The 17,565-nt window shown below is 39.6% G+C and overlaps 1 protein-coding gene across 7 annotated transcripts in view; it reads right to left on the bottom strand.

Moving 5' to 3' along the window:
• DEF8 (differentially expressed in FDCP 8 homolog) overlaps positions 1-17,565 on the bottom strand; it is a 41,079-nt gene that overhangs the window by 18,717 nt on the left and 4,797 nt on the right. For 6 of the 7 annotated variants that reach the window (XM_053796207.2, XM_053796209.2, XM_053796210.2 and 3 more), the window contains 5 exons: positions 14,222-14,426; positions 13,855-13,945; positions 12,710-12,850; positions 9,929-10,091; positions 3,727-3,891 (listed from right to left, as the gene is read on the bottom strand). In XM_053796207.2, coding sequence (XP_053652182.1) covers positions 3,727-3,891; positions 9,929-10,091; positions 12,710-12,850; positions 13,855-13,945; positions 14,222-14,426 — 765 coding nt within the window. The remainder of the gene's footprint in view (positions 1-3,726; positions 3,892-9,928; positions 10,092-12,709; positions 12,851-13,854; positions 13,946-14,221; positions 14,427-17,565) is intronic. The other variant, XM_070102735.1, reaches the window with a different exon arrangement.

Raw genomic sequence — 17,565 nt, 5'->3', positions numbered from 1 at the left:
AAAATCACTTACTCACCCACAACTAAATAGATACTGAATAATTGTATCTTCCAGCAAGCGTGCATGATCGTATTAGATAGGAGTGAATGGAGGCGAATGATACTTGGGACCTGACGATCTGTTGGAGTGTGAGCAGGGTAATATTTAGTGAAGGGATTCAGGGAAACCGGTTATTTTCATATAGTCGGACTTGAGTCCTGGAAATGGGAAGTACAATGCCTGCACTTTAAAGGAGGGGTTTGGGATATTGGCAGTTTGGAGGGATATGTTGTGTATCTTTATACATATATGCTTCTGAACTGTTGTATTCTGAGCACCTCTGCAAAAGCAGTGATAATGTGTGAGTGTGGTGAAAGTGTTGAATGATGATGAAAGTATTTTCATTTTCTTTCTTTTTTGGGTCACCCTGCCTCGGTGGGAGATGGATTGTTGATGTTGTGTATCTTTATACATATATGCTTCTGAACTGTTGTATTCTGAGCACCTCTGCAAAAGCAGTGATAATGTGTGAGTGTGGTGAAAGTGTTGAATGATGATGAAAGTATTTTCTTTTTGGGGATTTTCTTTCTTTTTTGGGTCACCCTGCCTCGGTGGGAGATGGCCGACTTGTTGAAAAAAAAAAAAAATTGTATCTCACAAATGTTTAACCTGTGACCCAATCAAACTTTGTTATTTTTAATTACATTACCTAACAGAATACTCCATTCTACTGAATGCACAGCAACACAGTAAAGAACCATATGACCTGTCTTTGAAACACTCACTTGTGCTCAGTTAATCTTAAGTTAATTTTAAGCCTGCCCATAATGCTCTGCATACAAGGGGCTTTGGCATGTTGCACTTAACCACTGTATTTCCTTGTACTTCTATGTATCATGTTCAAATTAATAAATAAATAAATAAATAAAAAGACACTTTGTCTGTCTCTTTTCAGGTTATCCTAAGTAATTTACACATATGTTACTATGTATGATAATTTGTGTAACTGTGTGAGTACCTGTACCTAAATAAATTTACTTACCATCAATTATTCAATAACTCTCTTGCCTGAATCAAGCAGATGTTACAATTCAAGTGAGTCTGAATTTTAAGTTGAGAGGAGCAATTCTTCCATGATTGACTTCTTAATAGACATTACTCTCATGGCTCACAGGGTAGAGTACTACAATACACAAATAATACACACATAGGAGAGAGGAGCTTACCACGATGTTTTGGTCTAGTAAGCCCCTCTCTCCTATATGTGGGGTTATTTGTGTATTGTTCCAGTGATGGTATTGTGCCTTTTTGTTCTTTTGAGTACTACAACTGAACGCTGAATCAGAATTGAACTGGAAACACGATTTTGGTACTTGGTAAATGATAGGGTCATGTATTTAGTTAGGAGGAAATACGATACTCCAGAATGTAGTCTGGCCTTTGCTCCTTGCCCACTGCTCTAGAAAAGCAGTCTAGCTTTTGCTCTTTGCCCACTGCTCCAAAAAGCAGTCTAGCCTTCGCTCCTTGCCCACTGCTCCAGAAAGCAGTCTGGCCTTGATTCCCCGCCTACTTCTCCAGACAGCAGTCTGGCCTTGACTCCTTGCCTACTTCTCCAGAATGGAGTCTAGCCTTCGCTCCTTGCCCACTGCCTGGCAACATTCCTGGTAGCCTATATGAGAAGGGTAGAAAAAAGTTGTGCTTCAGGGTTTTTTACCTGTTAAAGTTTAACCATCATAAGGTATCACCTGCCAGTCAGCCATGTTTATTGAGATATAATGCAAATAGTACTTTTCACCTTGTGGTTTTTTGCTTTTATGCTATATTTGACTATCTCTCTCCTTTAACAGAGATTGGCAGTGCTATATATATATATAGCCATAAGCATTGTGCATAAGTTGGTGCATGATAAAGCACATAATTATTTTGTGATAAAATGATCCTTGATGCTGGTGAGGGGCTTTTGATCTAGGGAATTGGATAAGTGCTCTGGTTCCCTGAATTGAGCCTGAATACCTTCCATCGCCCCACATGCACTGCATAATCATACAGGTTTAGCACTCCCTATGATTATAATGATTATAATAATATAATAAAATGAATATTGAGATGAGTATACTTTAAGCCACTGGTATACTTTAAGCCTGGTGGTTAACGCTCTCGCTTCACACGGTGAGGGTCTGGGTTCGATTCCCAGCCAGAGTAGAAACATTGGACGTGTTTCTTTCCACCTGTTGTCTATGTTCCCCATCAGTAAAATGGGTACCTGGGTGTTAGTCGACTGGTGTGGGTCGCATCCTGGGACACTGACCTAAGGAGGCCTGGTCACAGACCGGGCCGCGGGGGCGTTGACCCCCGGAACTCTCTCCAGATCTCCAGATAAACAGCAATGTCAAAATCTTTTATTTTTTTTTATTAACACACTGGTCATTTCCCACTGAGGCTGGGTAACCCAAAAAAGAAGAAACACTTTCATCATCATTTTTTCTATCACTATCTTGTCAGAGGCACACCACAACTAGAGTTAAAAATCTGCAGTGTATCAACACTCCTCGTTCAGGGTGCAGACACTGTACTTCCCACCTCCAAGACTCAAGTCCCCCAAATATCTATACATGCTCTATACTCCTGCCTTTGAGTCTGACTATAAGAACTAAAGTTAAAACTCACTGAACTTATTCTGTAACTTATTCTCTCTTACTATTTACACTCAAATTAATAAGCAAAATATCATACAAGGATTACTTTCTAAAAGCATTGCACAAAAAATTATTTTTATTTATTATTTATTAACACATCAGCCAATTCCCACCAAGGCAGGGTGGCCCAATTCACTCCATCACTGTCTTGCCAGAGGGGTGCTTTACACTACAGTTATAAAACTGCAACATTAACACTCCTCCTGCAGAGTGCAGACACTGTACTTCCCATCAAGTGCAGCTCTTGGGTATCTTTATTGAGGAAACGTTTTGCCACACAGTGACTTCATCAGTCCATACATAGGAGAAACTTGAAAAATAGGAGGAGAATGAGGTAATCAGTCCCTCAACCTTGAGTCGATTGATGGACTGACCACATCGACTCAAGGTTGAGGGACTGATTACCTCATTCTCCTCCTATTCCTCAAGTTTCTCCTATGTATGGACTGATGAAGCCACTGTGTGGCAAAACGTTTCCTCAATAAAGATAACCAAGATTTGCACATGTGTCTAATTTATCAACGTGTCGGTTCTCTGAACCATTGATCTACACTTCCCATCAAGTCCGGTCTGCTGGTTTCCCTGAATCCCTTCATAAATGTTACTTTCCTCACACTCCAACAGCACATCAAGTATTAAAAAAATTCTTCAACAAATATCCAATTTCCCTTGATATCAAAAGAAATTTTAGAGGCTACATTCATACCCAATTTGAGTGCTAAAATAATAATAATCAAATTAGGCGCTAAACCCAGAAATGTTATACAGCACTTGACTGTGAAAAACACAGCTCAGAACAGTATCAATATTAGAATAAACATACTGTATTGTAATTTCTTTTTATATTAGTGGCTGTTTCCTAGCAAGGTAGGGTGACCCAATGAAGGAAACACTTTCACCATCATTCCAACAACTGCCCTGCCAAAAGCTTATGGTCATCACAATTCAAATGACCCTTCCAAGAAGTATATGTTAAGAATAAATGCATTTTTTTTTAGAAATCTTTATTAAGGCTCACAATACCTGTCATAACAACAATGCTCTAACTTACTGTTGGTGATGAGTCTCTTGCACTCAGCACATTTATAGTTCTGGGCAGACAATCCAACTTCAGGACAGATGCGTAAAATATATGTGGCATCTTCGTTCACCTTTACACTGGCACATCTTCTCTGGATACCATCCACACATCTACCATGGCACCTATATTCACATACTGTAAAATAAAAAGAATTTTAGAAACTTCCAGTTATTTTTAATACTGTACCAATACAAAGACCATTTCCTACCAAGAAAGAGGACCCAGAAAGTGCACACATTTCCTTCACTCATTTCCTAGCCATCTTTCCAGCAGTGCATGTACTTCACTTGTTATTGTAATATACATCTGTGCATTAGTTGGTACTAATTTAGTGTTTCATGTTTAACCATTGCAAGTGTTATTTTAACAAGCATTAACTATAATTGTCTAAGTCAAAGGCATTTACTTGAATAAATCATATCATTTTCTTCATACCATTTCTATTGAATGACAGATTTGATTATTTATAACAGTGAGATAGTCAGTGGAGGTGCTGTCTCACTTCACACTAACTACTGGCAGAATGAGTGGTGGACATGGCTACTGTGTAGCACAGTGACTGGTGCAGCCCTCCACCCTCCACACTTACTCAAAGCTCAGGTGTTTTGTCACCAATGGGAAGGAGGTGAGGGGTTACTCAATCTCCATTAACGTGTCATTTTTGGGACTTAGAATTTTGAAGCACAGTTTTGTCTGCAGCCTATGCCCATTGTGTGACCTTAACTTAAGATTGGTATACTGAACTACAGTACAACCCCAGTATCCTCAGGAATACATTCTAAGGACTTGTCGTGGATACCAAAATGTGAATAGTAGTAGTGAATCCTATAAGTTCTTTTTCGTTTACATACATACCTATTTTTTTTTTTTAACAAGTTGGCCGTCTCCCACTGAGGCACGGTGACCCAAAAAGAAAGAAAATCCCAAAAAGAAAATACTTTCATCATCATTCAACACTTTCACCTCACTCACACATAATCACTGTTTTTGCAGAGGTGCTCAGAATACAACAGTTTAGAAGTATATACGTATAAAGATACACAACATATCCCTCCAAACTACCAATATCCCAAACCCCTCCTTTAAAGTGCAGGCATTGTACTTCCCATTTCCAGGACTCAAGTCTGGCTATATAAAATAATCAATTTCCTTGAATCCCTTCATTAAATATTACCCTGCTCACACTCCAACAGCTCGTCAGGTCCCAAATACCATTCGTCTCTATTCACTCCTATCTAACACGCTCACGCACGCTTGCTGGAAGTCCAAGCCCCTCACCCACAAAACCTCCTTTACCCCCTCCCTCCAACCTTTTCGAGGACGACCCCTACCCTGCCTTCCTTCCCCTACCTATTACAAACTTTAATTAATAAATTATGCACAATAAGTCAAGAATTAACACATTTTCACTGACAGGAAGCACTTCACAGCTTCTCTTAAGCTTTGAATAACTGTCAGCATCACTAATTTTGCACTTTGAGGCCACTGCACTTTGAGGCCATTACTGAGAAAAAGTACGGGTTATTTCCAGGCCACGGTAAACAGCAGATAACTGAAATATCGGAAAATGGAACCGCAGATATGGGTGTCCTACTGTATTTCTGTACTACTGTGTGTGCACTCAGTCACAGGAAGAGGTTTGCATCTGCATATTTAGTAGTGAATGGACTAACAGCAGTATTTGCCTAGTTTTGTGGACTGTTTATGTCAGGATTGAATGGACTTCATCTCTGATTACCTTGTTAACATCTACAGTCTATTTTGGAGACTTAATCTTTGATGGAATGAACGATGATGAAAGTGTTTCTTCTTTTTCGGGTCACCTTTCCTCGGTGGGAAATGGCTGTTTTGTTAAAAAAAAAAATAATCTTTGACTAGATGGTATCTGCACACACACACACACACACACACACACACACACACACACACACACACACACACACACACACACACACACACACACACACACACACACACACACATTATGTGTGAACTTGGGGTCATATGCTAGTGACTTACACACTTTGATACTTGTTTAGATATTATGATTTGTGTGATTTATCTTTTATAGGATTAGTCTGATGTTGGACTTAGGAGGAGGTGGGAAGTGCAACAACACAGGAAATTTAAAAATGTATAATGAATATATTAATGAAGACGGGACACAAAAGGGTAGAGCTTGACTCCTGTAGCTACAGACAGATAATTATAACTAAGATACATAGAGGATATATTGTTGACACTTCAAATGATGTAGGTAGTAGGTTGGTAGACAGCAACCACCCAGGGAGGTACTACCGTCCTGCCAAGTGAGTGTAAAACGAAGCCTGTGATTGTTTTACATGATGGTAGGATTGCTGATGTCTTTTGTCTGTCTCATAAATATGCAAGATTACAGGCATGTCTTGCTACTTCTACTTACACTTAGGTCACACTACACATACATGTACACATTTATTTATACACACTCATCTGAGTTTTCTTTGATTTTATCTTAATAGTTCTTGGTCTTATTAATTTTCCTTTTATATCCATGGGGAAGTGGAATAAGAATCTTTCCTCTGTAAGCCATGCGTGTTGTAAAAGTCAACTAAAATGCCGGGAACAATGGGCTAGTAACCCCTTTTCCTGTAAAGATTACTAAAAAGAATAAGAAGAAGAAAATTGTCAAAGTGGGAAGTCTGAATGTGCGTGGATGTTGTGCAGATGATAAGAAAGAGATGATTGTGGATGTTATGAATGAGAAGAAGCTGGATGTCCTGGCTTTAAGTGAAACAAAGCTGAAGGGGGTGGGAGAGTTTCAGTGGAGAGGAATAAATGGGATTAGGTCAGGGGTTTCAAATAGAGTTAGAGCTAAAGAAGGAGTAGCAATAATGTTGAAGGATAAGCTATGGCAGGAAAAGAGAGACTATAAATGTATTAATTCAAGGATTATGTGGAGTAAAATAAAGATTGGATGTGAAAAGTGGGTTATAATAAGCGTTATGCACCTGGAGAAGAGAGAAGTGTAGAGGAGAGAGAGAGATTTTGGGAAATGTTGAGTGAATGCTTGGGGAGTTTTGAATCAAGTGTGAGAGTAATGGTGGTTGGGGATTTCAATGCTAAAGTGGGTAAAAATGTTATGGAAGGAGTAGTAGGTAAATTTGGGGTGCCAGGGGTAAATGTAAATGGGGAGCCTTTAATTGAGCTATGTGTAGAAAGAAATTTGGTAATAAGTAATACATATTTTATGAAAAAGAGGATAAATAAATATACAAGGTATGATGTAGCACGTAATGAAAGTAGTTTATTAGATTATGTATTGGTGGATAAAAGGTTGATGGGTAGGCTCCAGGATGTACATGTTTATAGAGGGGCAACTGATATATCGGATCATTATTTAGTTGTAGCTACAGTTAGAGTAAGAGGTAGATGGGAAAAGAGGAAGGTGGCAACAACAAGTAAGAGGGAGGTGAAAGTGTATAAACTACGGGAGGAGGAAGTTCGGGTGAGATATAAGCGACTATTGGCAGAAAGGTGGGCTAGTGCAAAGATGAGTAGTGGGGGGGTTGAAGAGCGTTGGAATAGTTTTAAAAATGCAGTATTAGAATGTGGGGCAGAAGTTTGTGGTTATAGGAGGGTGGGGGCAGGAGGAAAGAGGAGTGATTGGTGGAATGATGAAGTAAAGGGTGTGATAAAAGAGAAAAAGGTAGCTTATGAGAGGTTTTTACAAAGCAGAAGTGTTATAAGAAGAGCAGAGTATATGGAGAGTAAAAGAAAGGTAAAGAGAGTGGTGAGAGAGTGCAAAAGGAGAGCAGATGATAGAGTGGGAGAGGCACTGTCAAGAAATTTTAATGAAAATAAGAAAAAATTTTGGAGTGAGTTAAACAAGTTAAGAAAGCCTAGGGAAAATATGGATTTGTCAGTTAAAAACAGAGTAGGGGAGTTAGTAGATGGGGAGATGGAGGTATTGGGTAGATGGCGAGAATATTTTGAGGAACTTTTAAATGTTAAGGAAGAAACAGAGGCAGTAATTTCATGCACTGGTCAGGGAGGTATACCATCTTTTAGGAGTGAAGAAGAGCAGAATGTAAGTGTGGGGGAGGTACGTGAGGCATTACGTAAAATGAAAGGGGGTAAAGCAGCTGGAACTGATGGGATCATGACAGAAATGTTAAAAGCAGGGGGGGATATAGTGTTGGAGTGGTTGGTACTTTTGTTTAATAAATGTATGAAAGAGGGGAAGGTACCTAGGGATTGGCAGAGAGCATGTATAGTCCCTTTATATAAAGGGAAAGGGGACAAAAGAGACTGTAAAAATTATAGAGGAATAAGCTTACTGAGTATACCAGGAAAAGTGTACGGTAGGGTTATAATTGAAAGAATTAGAGGTAAGACAGAATGTAGGATTGCGGATGAGCAAGGAGGTTTTAGAGTGGGTAGGGGATGTGTAGATCAGGTGTTTACATTGAAGCATATATGTGAACAGTATTTAGATAAAGATAGGGAAGTTTTTATTGCATTTATGGATTTAGAAAAGGCATATGATAGAGTGGATAGAGGAGCAATGTGGCAGATGTTGCAAGTATATGGAATAGGTGGTAAGTTATTAAATGCTGTAAAGAGTTTTTATGAGGATAGTGAGGCTCAGGTTAGGGTGTGTAGAAGAGAGGGAGACTACTTCCCGGTAAAAGTAGGTCTTAGACAGGGATGTGTAATGTCACCATGGTTGTTTAATATATTTATAGATGGGGTTGTTAAGGAAGTAAATGCTAGGGTGTTTGGGAGAGGGGTGGGATTAAATTATGGGGAATCAAATTCAAAATGGGAATTGACACAGTTACTTTTTGCTGATGATACTGTGCTTATGGGAGATTCTAAAGAAAAATTGCAAAGGTTAGTGGATGAGTTTGGGAATGTGTGTAAAGGTAGAAAGTTGAAAGTGAACATAGAAAAGAGTAAGGTGATGAGGGTGTCAAATGATTTAGATAAAGAAAAATTGGATATCAAATTGGGGAGGAGGAGTATGGAAGAAGTGAATGTTTTCAGATACTTGGGAGTTGACGTGTCGGCGGATGGATTTATGAAGGATGAGGTTAATCATAGAATTGATGAGGGAAAAAAGGTGAGTGGTGCATTGAGGTATATGTGGAGTCAAAAAACGTTATCTATGGAGGCAAAGAAGGGAATGTATGAAAGTATAGTAGTACCAACACTCTTATATGGGTGTGAAGCTTGGGTGGTAAATGCAGCAGTGAGGAGACGGTTGGAGGCAGTGGAGATGTCCTGTTTAAGGGCAATGTGTGGTGTAAATATTATGCAGAAAATTCGGAGTGTGGAAATTAGGAGAAGGTGTGGAGTTAATAAAAGTATTAGTCAGAGGGCAGAAGAGGGGTTGTTGAGGTGGTTTGGTCATTTAGAGAGAATGGATCAAAGTAGAATGACATGGAAAGCATATAAATCTATAGGGGAAGGAAGGAGGGGTAGGGGTCGTCCTCGAAAGGGTTGGAGAGAGGGGGTAAAGGAGGTTTTGTGGGTAAGGGGCTTGGACTTCCAGCAAGCGTGCGCGAGCGTGTTAGATAGGAGTGAATGGAGACGAATGGTACTTGGGACCTGACGATCTGTTGGAGTGTGAGCAGGGTAATATTTAGTGAAGGGATTCAGGGAAACCGGTTATTTTCATATAGTCGGACTTGAGTCCTGGAAATGGGAAGTACAATGCCTGCACTTTAAAGGAGGGGTTTGGGATATTGGCAGTTTGGAGGAATATGTTGTGTATCTTTATATGTGTATGCTTCTAGACTGTTGTATTCTGAGCACCTCTGCAAAAACAGTGATAATGTGCGAGTGTGGTGAAAGTGTTGAATGATGATGAAAGTATTTTCTTTTTGGGGATTTTCTTTCTTTTTTGGGTCACCCTGCCTCGGTGGGAGACGGCCGACTTGTTGAAAAAAAAAAAAAAAAAAACTTCAAATGATGCACGCGTGCACGTGCGTGCACACACACACACACACACACACACACACACACACACACATGTATGGTACATGACTGATATTCCAGATGACATACACACAACTTACAGGCACATGTATGATACATGACTGATACTCCAGATGACACACATACACAACTTATAGGCACATGTATGATACATGAATGATACTCCAGATGATACACACATACAACTTACAGGCACACACGTAAGAGACATGTATGACACCCCAGATGATCTGTGCACACTTGTCACAGTACTGCTTGGATGCACGACTGAGGGGCGGCTTCTGAGGCTGCAGCTGGTGACTCATACACATGATAACACCAGTGGAAGCAATTTCAGCTGCATCATGAATCTCCTGTTGAAAGATAACATGTAGTGTACTCCTGCTTGGACTAATATTTATTACACTGTCTCATAAGATTCACAGTAATATACCCTATAGTAATCCTACAGTATCCATTTGAGAATGGACTTAATTACATTTTCTTATAAGGCTCATAATGTACCTATAAATGATAGTAATTCTATAGTATCTACTACATTACATTATATCATAATGGTCACAGCAATAAAAACTGTCCCGTGGTTTGGTGGATAGCGTACTCAGCTCACACACTGAGTGTCCTTAGTTCAATCCTTGGCACGAGTGGAAATGTTAGGCATGTTTCCTTACATCTGCTGTCCCTGTTCACTTAGCAGTGAGTAGGTACCTGGGTGTTAGCCAACTCTTGTGGGTCGCATCCCAAGGGGGTCGTAGTATATCTTAGATAGGGTTGGGCTCCGGAATGAGCTTAGGTAGGATAACAGCTCTTAGCCTATAAAACTAATGTGTTAAATAACAATTAATTCTATATTAATACATTTCAGTTACTAATATTATATTTTTATTCCATTATCTCACAGGGATCAAAACAATATAAGATACAATAATACAGTACAGTGCTATACAACATTGTATAATTCTTTTTCAGGGAGAAACAATAAGAAATGAATGACCTACAGCAAGTTGGTCACCCTACAGCAAATGGTGGTTGCCATAGATCAAAAGGATAATAATGAATCTGGCACTGGATGATCACTACTGATGATCACTAGGTCAAGAGGAAGACCTGAGACAAGAAAGAACCTGCCTGTTGTGAATGTTAAGCAGTAATAGTCAAAAAGAATTAAGGAATCTGCTTTCTTAGCATATGAGCAAACAACATTGTGTTTTCTGGATAAGGCCAAATGTCAGACTTGTACAGGGAAATGCACATCTCCACCAACTTTAATGATGTCAAATATTTAATAAATTTACAGCAAGAATTCTTATAGAGAAAGAGATAAGAGGCAAAATAATGGTAGAAAGTGTAGCCTCTGGAGACATATTTATATGAATAATTATACCAACTAAGTATGCCTATACCATACAGGTGTATGGTATAGGAGGTAGGTTACTGAAAGCAGTGAAGAGTTTTTACGAGGATAGTGAGGCTCAAGTAAGAGTATGTAGGAAAGAGGGAGATTATTTCCCAGTAAAAGTAGGCCTTAGACAAGGATGTGTGATGTCACCGTGGTTGTTTAATATATTTATAGATGGGGTTGTAAGAGAAGTAAATGCGAGGGTCTTGGCAAGAGGCATGGAGTTAAAAGATAAAGAATCACACATAAGGTGGGAGTTGTCACAGTTGCTCTTTGCTGATGACACTGTGCTCTTGGGAGATTCTGAAGAGAAGTTGCAGAGGTTGGTGGATGAATTTGGTAGGGTATGCAAAAAAAGAAAATTAAAAGTGAATACAGGAAAGAGTAAGGTTATGAGGATAACAAAAAGATTAGGTGATGAAAGATTGGATATCAGATTGGAGGGAGAGAGTATGGAGGAGGTGAATGTATTCAGATATTTGGGAGTGGACGTGTCAGCGGATGGGTCTATGAAAGATGAGGTGAATCATAGAATTGATGAGGGGAAAAGGGTGAGCAGTGCACTTAGGAGTCTGTGGAGACAAAGAACTTTGTCCCTGGAGGCAAAGAGGGGAATGTATGAGAGTATAGTTTTACCAACGCTTTTATATGGGTGTGAAGCATGGGTGATGAATGTTGCAGCGAGGAGAAGGCTGGAGGCAGTGGAGATGTCATGTCTGAGGGCAATGTGTGGTGTGAATATAATGCAGAGAATTCGTAGTTTGGAGGTTAGGAGGAGGTGCGGGATTGCCAAAACTGTTGTCCAGAGGGCTGAGGAAGGGTTGTTGAGGTGGCTCAGACTTGTAGAGAGAATGGAGCAAAACAGAATGACTTCAAGAGTGTATCAGTCTGTAGTGGAAGGAAGGTGGGGTAGGGGTCGGCCTAGGAAAGGTTGAAGGGAGGGGGTGAAGGAGGTTTTGTGTGCGAGGGGCTTGGACTTGCAGCGGGCATGCATGAGCATGTTTGATAGGAGTGAATGGAGACAAATGGTTTTTAATACTTGACGTGCTGTTGGAGTGTGAGCAAAGTAACATTTATGAAGGGGTTCAGGGAAACCGGCAGGCCGGACTTGAGTCCTGGAGATGGGAAGTACAATGCCTGCACTCTGAAGGAGGGGTGTTAATGTTGCAGTTTAAAAACTGTAGTGTAAAGCACCCTTCTGGCAAGACAGTGATGGAGTGAGTGATGGTGAAAGTTTTTCTTTTTCGGGCCACCCTGCCTTGGTGGGAATCGGCCAGTGTGATAATAAAAAAATATAATAAAAAAGTATGCCAAACAAATATTTCCACCTCATCCATTACTTTTCTTATCCTGCTTTTTCCACTACTTTCCTAATCCTGCCTCGTCCATTATTTTCCTAATCCTAACCTCATATTTCACTGGAAAAAGTGTGTAACAAATGTTATTTTTGTACTAGAATCACATGGCATAACCCCTAGTGTTGAACTATCAAGGAAATGTTGACTTGGAAAAGTCATGAGAGAGCGTACTTCTTTATGAGCCTCGAGGTACGGTATAACTGGATCATCAAACCTGTAATCGCAATCTCAGTTGTATGAGCTTGTGAACGAGGGCTCGTCTTCTGCTGGTAGACTCTTCACTCTGCAGAATCAGTGACTTGCATTTGTCAATGCTTCTCTCAAGTGATTCTTCATTCATGTACAACAAATTATCCTGAAACATTCAAGGAGGTTTCAGATTAGGCTTTCAGGATTTGAACAAGGAATCAAGATTGCTCTAATGACAGGAATCAAGGTTGTTCTAACAACAGGCATCAAGGTTGCTGTAATAACATGAATCAAGGTTGCTCTAACAACAGTAATCAAGGCTGCTCTAACAACAGGAATCAAGGCTGCTCTAACAACAGGAACTAAGGTTGCTCTAGCAACAAGAATCAAGGTTACTTTAACAACAGGAATCAAGGTTGCTCCAACAACCACATTATGTATTTAATTTGAAATGAATGAAGGATTATGTATGCTGTATAGATTTTCAATATATGTACTGTACTACAGTATATGATTTACCATATAAGAGACAATAAAATTCACTTAAAAACTAAGATTTAAATAATCATACATTCACAACTAACAAACATGTACCAGTAGTCAGTTTTAAAATGCAGTAGGTTCCGACATACAAGACTGGCACTCTGGAACAATTAGTATGGTGTGAAAGCTGATCTCCAGTTGTGAATATGGCAAATTACTGACAGAAATTATTTTAAGTTAGGTTGAGGGGTGAGGATCAAAGGGTGGTTGGTGGCAGTAGACTGTTTCAGAGCCTGGATCAACAGGTACCCTGCCCCTAGCATGTGGCTGAAGAGTAAGGACCAGGATGTGGTGGGTGAGACAGGTGATTTGCCAGAGAGAATAGGGAGGAAAAAGGATTCCGCATGTGACTAGTGGCAGATGCAGAGGAGACTGAGGGAAGGTTACCCTTTCACATAGTTGTGTTACGTTAATTTATGTCATCTCTTATTTACGAAATATCCATCTATCTAATGCTGCACACTCCTGGAAGAAAAATGTTCATATATCACTGCAATACCTAGTTTTGACTGAATGGGAAATTAATGTCACCCTTTTCAGAGACTCAAAATAAGCATTTTTACTCCATATATTTTATATTTAAAAATAAACAAGAGTGATTTTTATCTTTCTACACTGTACATTTACCTCTGGCTGAAAGAAGTGGTCCTCTGTTATTCCAAGCTCATCATTTATTGCTGCTTCCTCTTCAATAATTTCAAAATCTGCGCCAGGACTACTGAGGTATACAAAAATTATACACTGTATAAAAAAAGGATTCAATAGGTGTCATTTTTTCTTATCAAGGAAATAAAATTTGTATTTGTAATTATATCATCACAAGATGACCTGGTATGATGTACCACCTGTCTTTTTATGCTCTTTATTTGTAAGTACAATACACAAGAGGAAAATATGTGGTGAAATATTTGTTTCCTGCTGATGACTGCTAATACTATACATGTACAAGCTAAATCATCCCATTAAAAACTGAAATATAAACGTATAAACCTACTGGTCGCTGTGAAGGTTATCCGGCACAGGTGACAACAATGAATTGCGTGGAGTTGCTGGTAGAACACCAGGACACTCCTCCTCATCATCCATCGCACTCTCACAGCTCACAGGTGGAGTGGTAAGCAGGCGCTTAACTCCAGCAGTCACGTTGTGTACGGTGTCACCAACTCCAGACGAAACATTATAAACCACATCCCCCATTCCTGAAAATTTTAATATAAGTTGAGGAAGACAACTCAAAACATTTCTTTTCACAATATGCATGAAAAAAAGAGGCCATGCAGGGTGGCGGGTTTTTAATGTGCTCGCTCCCCCTATGTTATAATAATAATAATCTTTATTTCTACAAGTATATGATACAACTTATACAGACCACAGTTTACATCAATGACATACTATAAAGAAAGCCCCTGGTTATTTTACCTGGAGTTTACCTGGAGAGAGTTTCGGGGGTCAACGCCCCCGCGGCCCGGTCTGTGACCAGGCCTCCTGGTGGATCAGCGCCTGATCAACCAGGCTGTTGCTGCTGGCTGCACGCAAACCAACGTACGAGCCACAGCCCGGCTGATCAGGAACTGTCTTTAGGTGCTTGTCCAGTGCCAGCTTGAAGACTGCCAGGGGTCTGTTGGTAATCCCCCTTATGTGTGCTGGGAGGCAGTTGAACAGTCTCGGGCCCCTGACACTTATTGTATGGTCTCTTAACGTGCTAGTGACACCCCTGCTTTTCATTGGGGGGATGGTGCATCGTCTGCCAAGTCTTTTGCTTTCGTAGTGAGTGATTTTCGTGTGCAAGTTTGGTACTAGTCCCTCTAGGATTTTCCAGGTGTATATAATCATGTATCTCTCCCTCCTGCGTTCCAGGGAATACAGGTTTAGAAACCTCAAGCGCTCCCAGTAATTGAGGTGTTTTATCTCCGTTATGCGCGCCGTGAAAGTTCTCTGTACATTTTCTAGGTCGGCAATTTCACCTGCCTTGAAAGGTGCTGTTAGAGTGCAGCAATATTCCAGCCTAGATAGAACAAGTGACCTGAAGAGTGTCATCATGGGCTTGGCCTCCCTAGTTTTGAAGGTTCTCATTATCCATCCTGTCATTTTTCTAGCAGATGCGATTGATACAATGTTATGGTCCTTGAAGGTGAGATCCTCCGACATAATCACTCCTAGGTCTTTGACGTTGGTGTTTCGCTCTATTTTGTGGCCAGAATTTGTTTTGTACTCTGATGAAGATTTAATTTCCTCATGTTTACCATATCTGAGTAATTGAAATTTCTCATCGTTGAACTTCATATTGTTTTCTGCAGCCCACTGAAAGATTTGGTTGATGTCCGCCTGGAGCCTTGCAGTGTCTGCAATGGAAGACACTGTCATGCAGATTCGGGTGTCATCTGCAAAGGAAGACACGGTGCTGTGGCTGACATCCTTGTCTATGTCGGATATGAGGATGAGGAACAAGATGGGAGCTAGTACTGTGCCTTGTGGGACAGAGCTTTTCACCGTAGCTGCCTCGGACTTTACTCTGTTGACGACTACTCTCTGTGTTCTGTTAGTGAGGAAATTATAGATCCATCGACCGACTTTTCCTGTTATTCCTTTAGCGCGCATTTTGTGCGCTATTACGCCATGGTCACACTTGTCGAAGGCTTTTGCAAAGTCTGTATATATTACATCTGCATTCTTTTTGTCTTCTAGTGCATTTAGGACCTTGTCGTAGTGATCCAGTAGTTGAGACAGACAGGAGCGACCTGTTCTAAACCCATGTTGCCCTGGGTTGTGTAACTGATGGGTTTCTAGATGGGTGGTGATCTTGCTTCTTAGGACCCTTTCAAAGATTTTTATGATATGGGATGTTAGTGCTATTGGTCTGTAGTTATGCAGAGCATTTTGGGAAAACTAGGTTAATTTTGTTCCCAGGATGTGACACACACCAGTCAGCTAACACCCAGGTACCTATTTACTGCTAGGTGAACATGGACAGCAGGTGTCTTACCTACTTACTTATGTCACTGTATACTTGCAACACTGTTTGGCACTAGTGGCATAACTAGAGGAAGAGTAAGGGGAGTGGTGTTCTCTCTACAATTTTTTAATGCCTTATTTCACTTGTACCAATAACATGTGTTCCATTTACCCTAACTTGTCCACATTGTACCACATTTTTCTGACCTTACCAACAACTACAGCAGTTGCAGAACGATCCTTTAGTCAGTTCAAATGCATAAAGTCCTACCTTGGTTCTACAATGGGCGAGGATAGATTGTCTGTGTTAGCTTTGTTCTCCACTGAAAGAGTTGGCTACTGAAGTGGATTATAATAAAGTAATAGATACAAGAATTGATGGAAATGTGCTAAGACAAGAGACTTAAAATACTCAGTCAAATAACTTATGTAGAGAGGAGGACCATCATGGGAAAACATGCTCAATACATATAAAATACTGAAGTGACTAGATACTGTGAAGCCTAGATGAAAGAGACTCTTGTAGTTGCTTAATACATTTTTCACATTGTTTTATTTTCATTTTACGTTTAAAATTATAACAATTAAATAACATGTTTTTATTATGTTTTGAGATTTATGAGCTTACTGTAAAACTTTTTATTGTGTTTTCATTTTATATACAAAAATAACAATTATGTACTTCATTTAAAATTGTATCTTCCTTGTGTTTTGATTTTAAAAACAAAATAAAAATGTACGAAAATTAATTTAAAATTATTTGTTAAGTGTCATGGCGCCTTTTTTTTTTTTTAACCCGTAAACGGTCCAAACGTATATATATGTTTTTTCAACATTTGAAAGTATGTAAAAAAGTAGATCTTCTTTTTGTTTTTTTTACATTTGAAAATGTGTAAAAAAACTTTGATCTACTTTTTTTTTTTTTTATATTTGAAAATATGTAAAAAAAACGTAGATCTATTTTTGTAGCACTACACATGTGAACGTAGATCTGCTTGGACCGTTTACGGGTTAATATGCTGGCTTCCCTTAAATTTAGAACCTGGCTACACCACTGTGTGGCACTTATAACAATAATTATGATGATATGCTATTTCCAAAGTCATTAAGTTTATACAGGCACAGATACACATAAGTACATATGATTATCACACATAGTGTAAATTACCTAAGATAACCCAAGAAGATAAGATAAGATAAGATAAGATTTCGTTCGGATGATTGCTGTCTACCAACCTGCTACATACAATGATTCCATCAATTAATTTATACAGGAAAAATACGTTGTCAGATTAACATCTACAATCACTCCATACCCCCGGCCGGGATTGAACCCGCGGTCATAGAGTCTCAAAACTCCAGCCCGTCGCGTTAGCCACTAGACCA

The sequence above is a fragment of the Cherax quadricarinatus genome, chromosome 83 (assembly GCF_038502225.1).
Source record: "Cherax quadricarinatus isolate ZL_2023a chromosome 83, ASM3850222v1, whole genome shotgun sequence".
NCBI classification, from domain to species: Eukaryota; Metazoa; Arthropoda; class Malacostraca; order Decapoda; family Parastacidae; genus Cherax; species Cherax quadricarinatus.
This window is presented reverse-complemented; position numbering and strand designations above follow the sequence as displayed.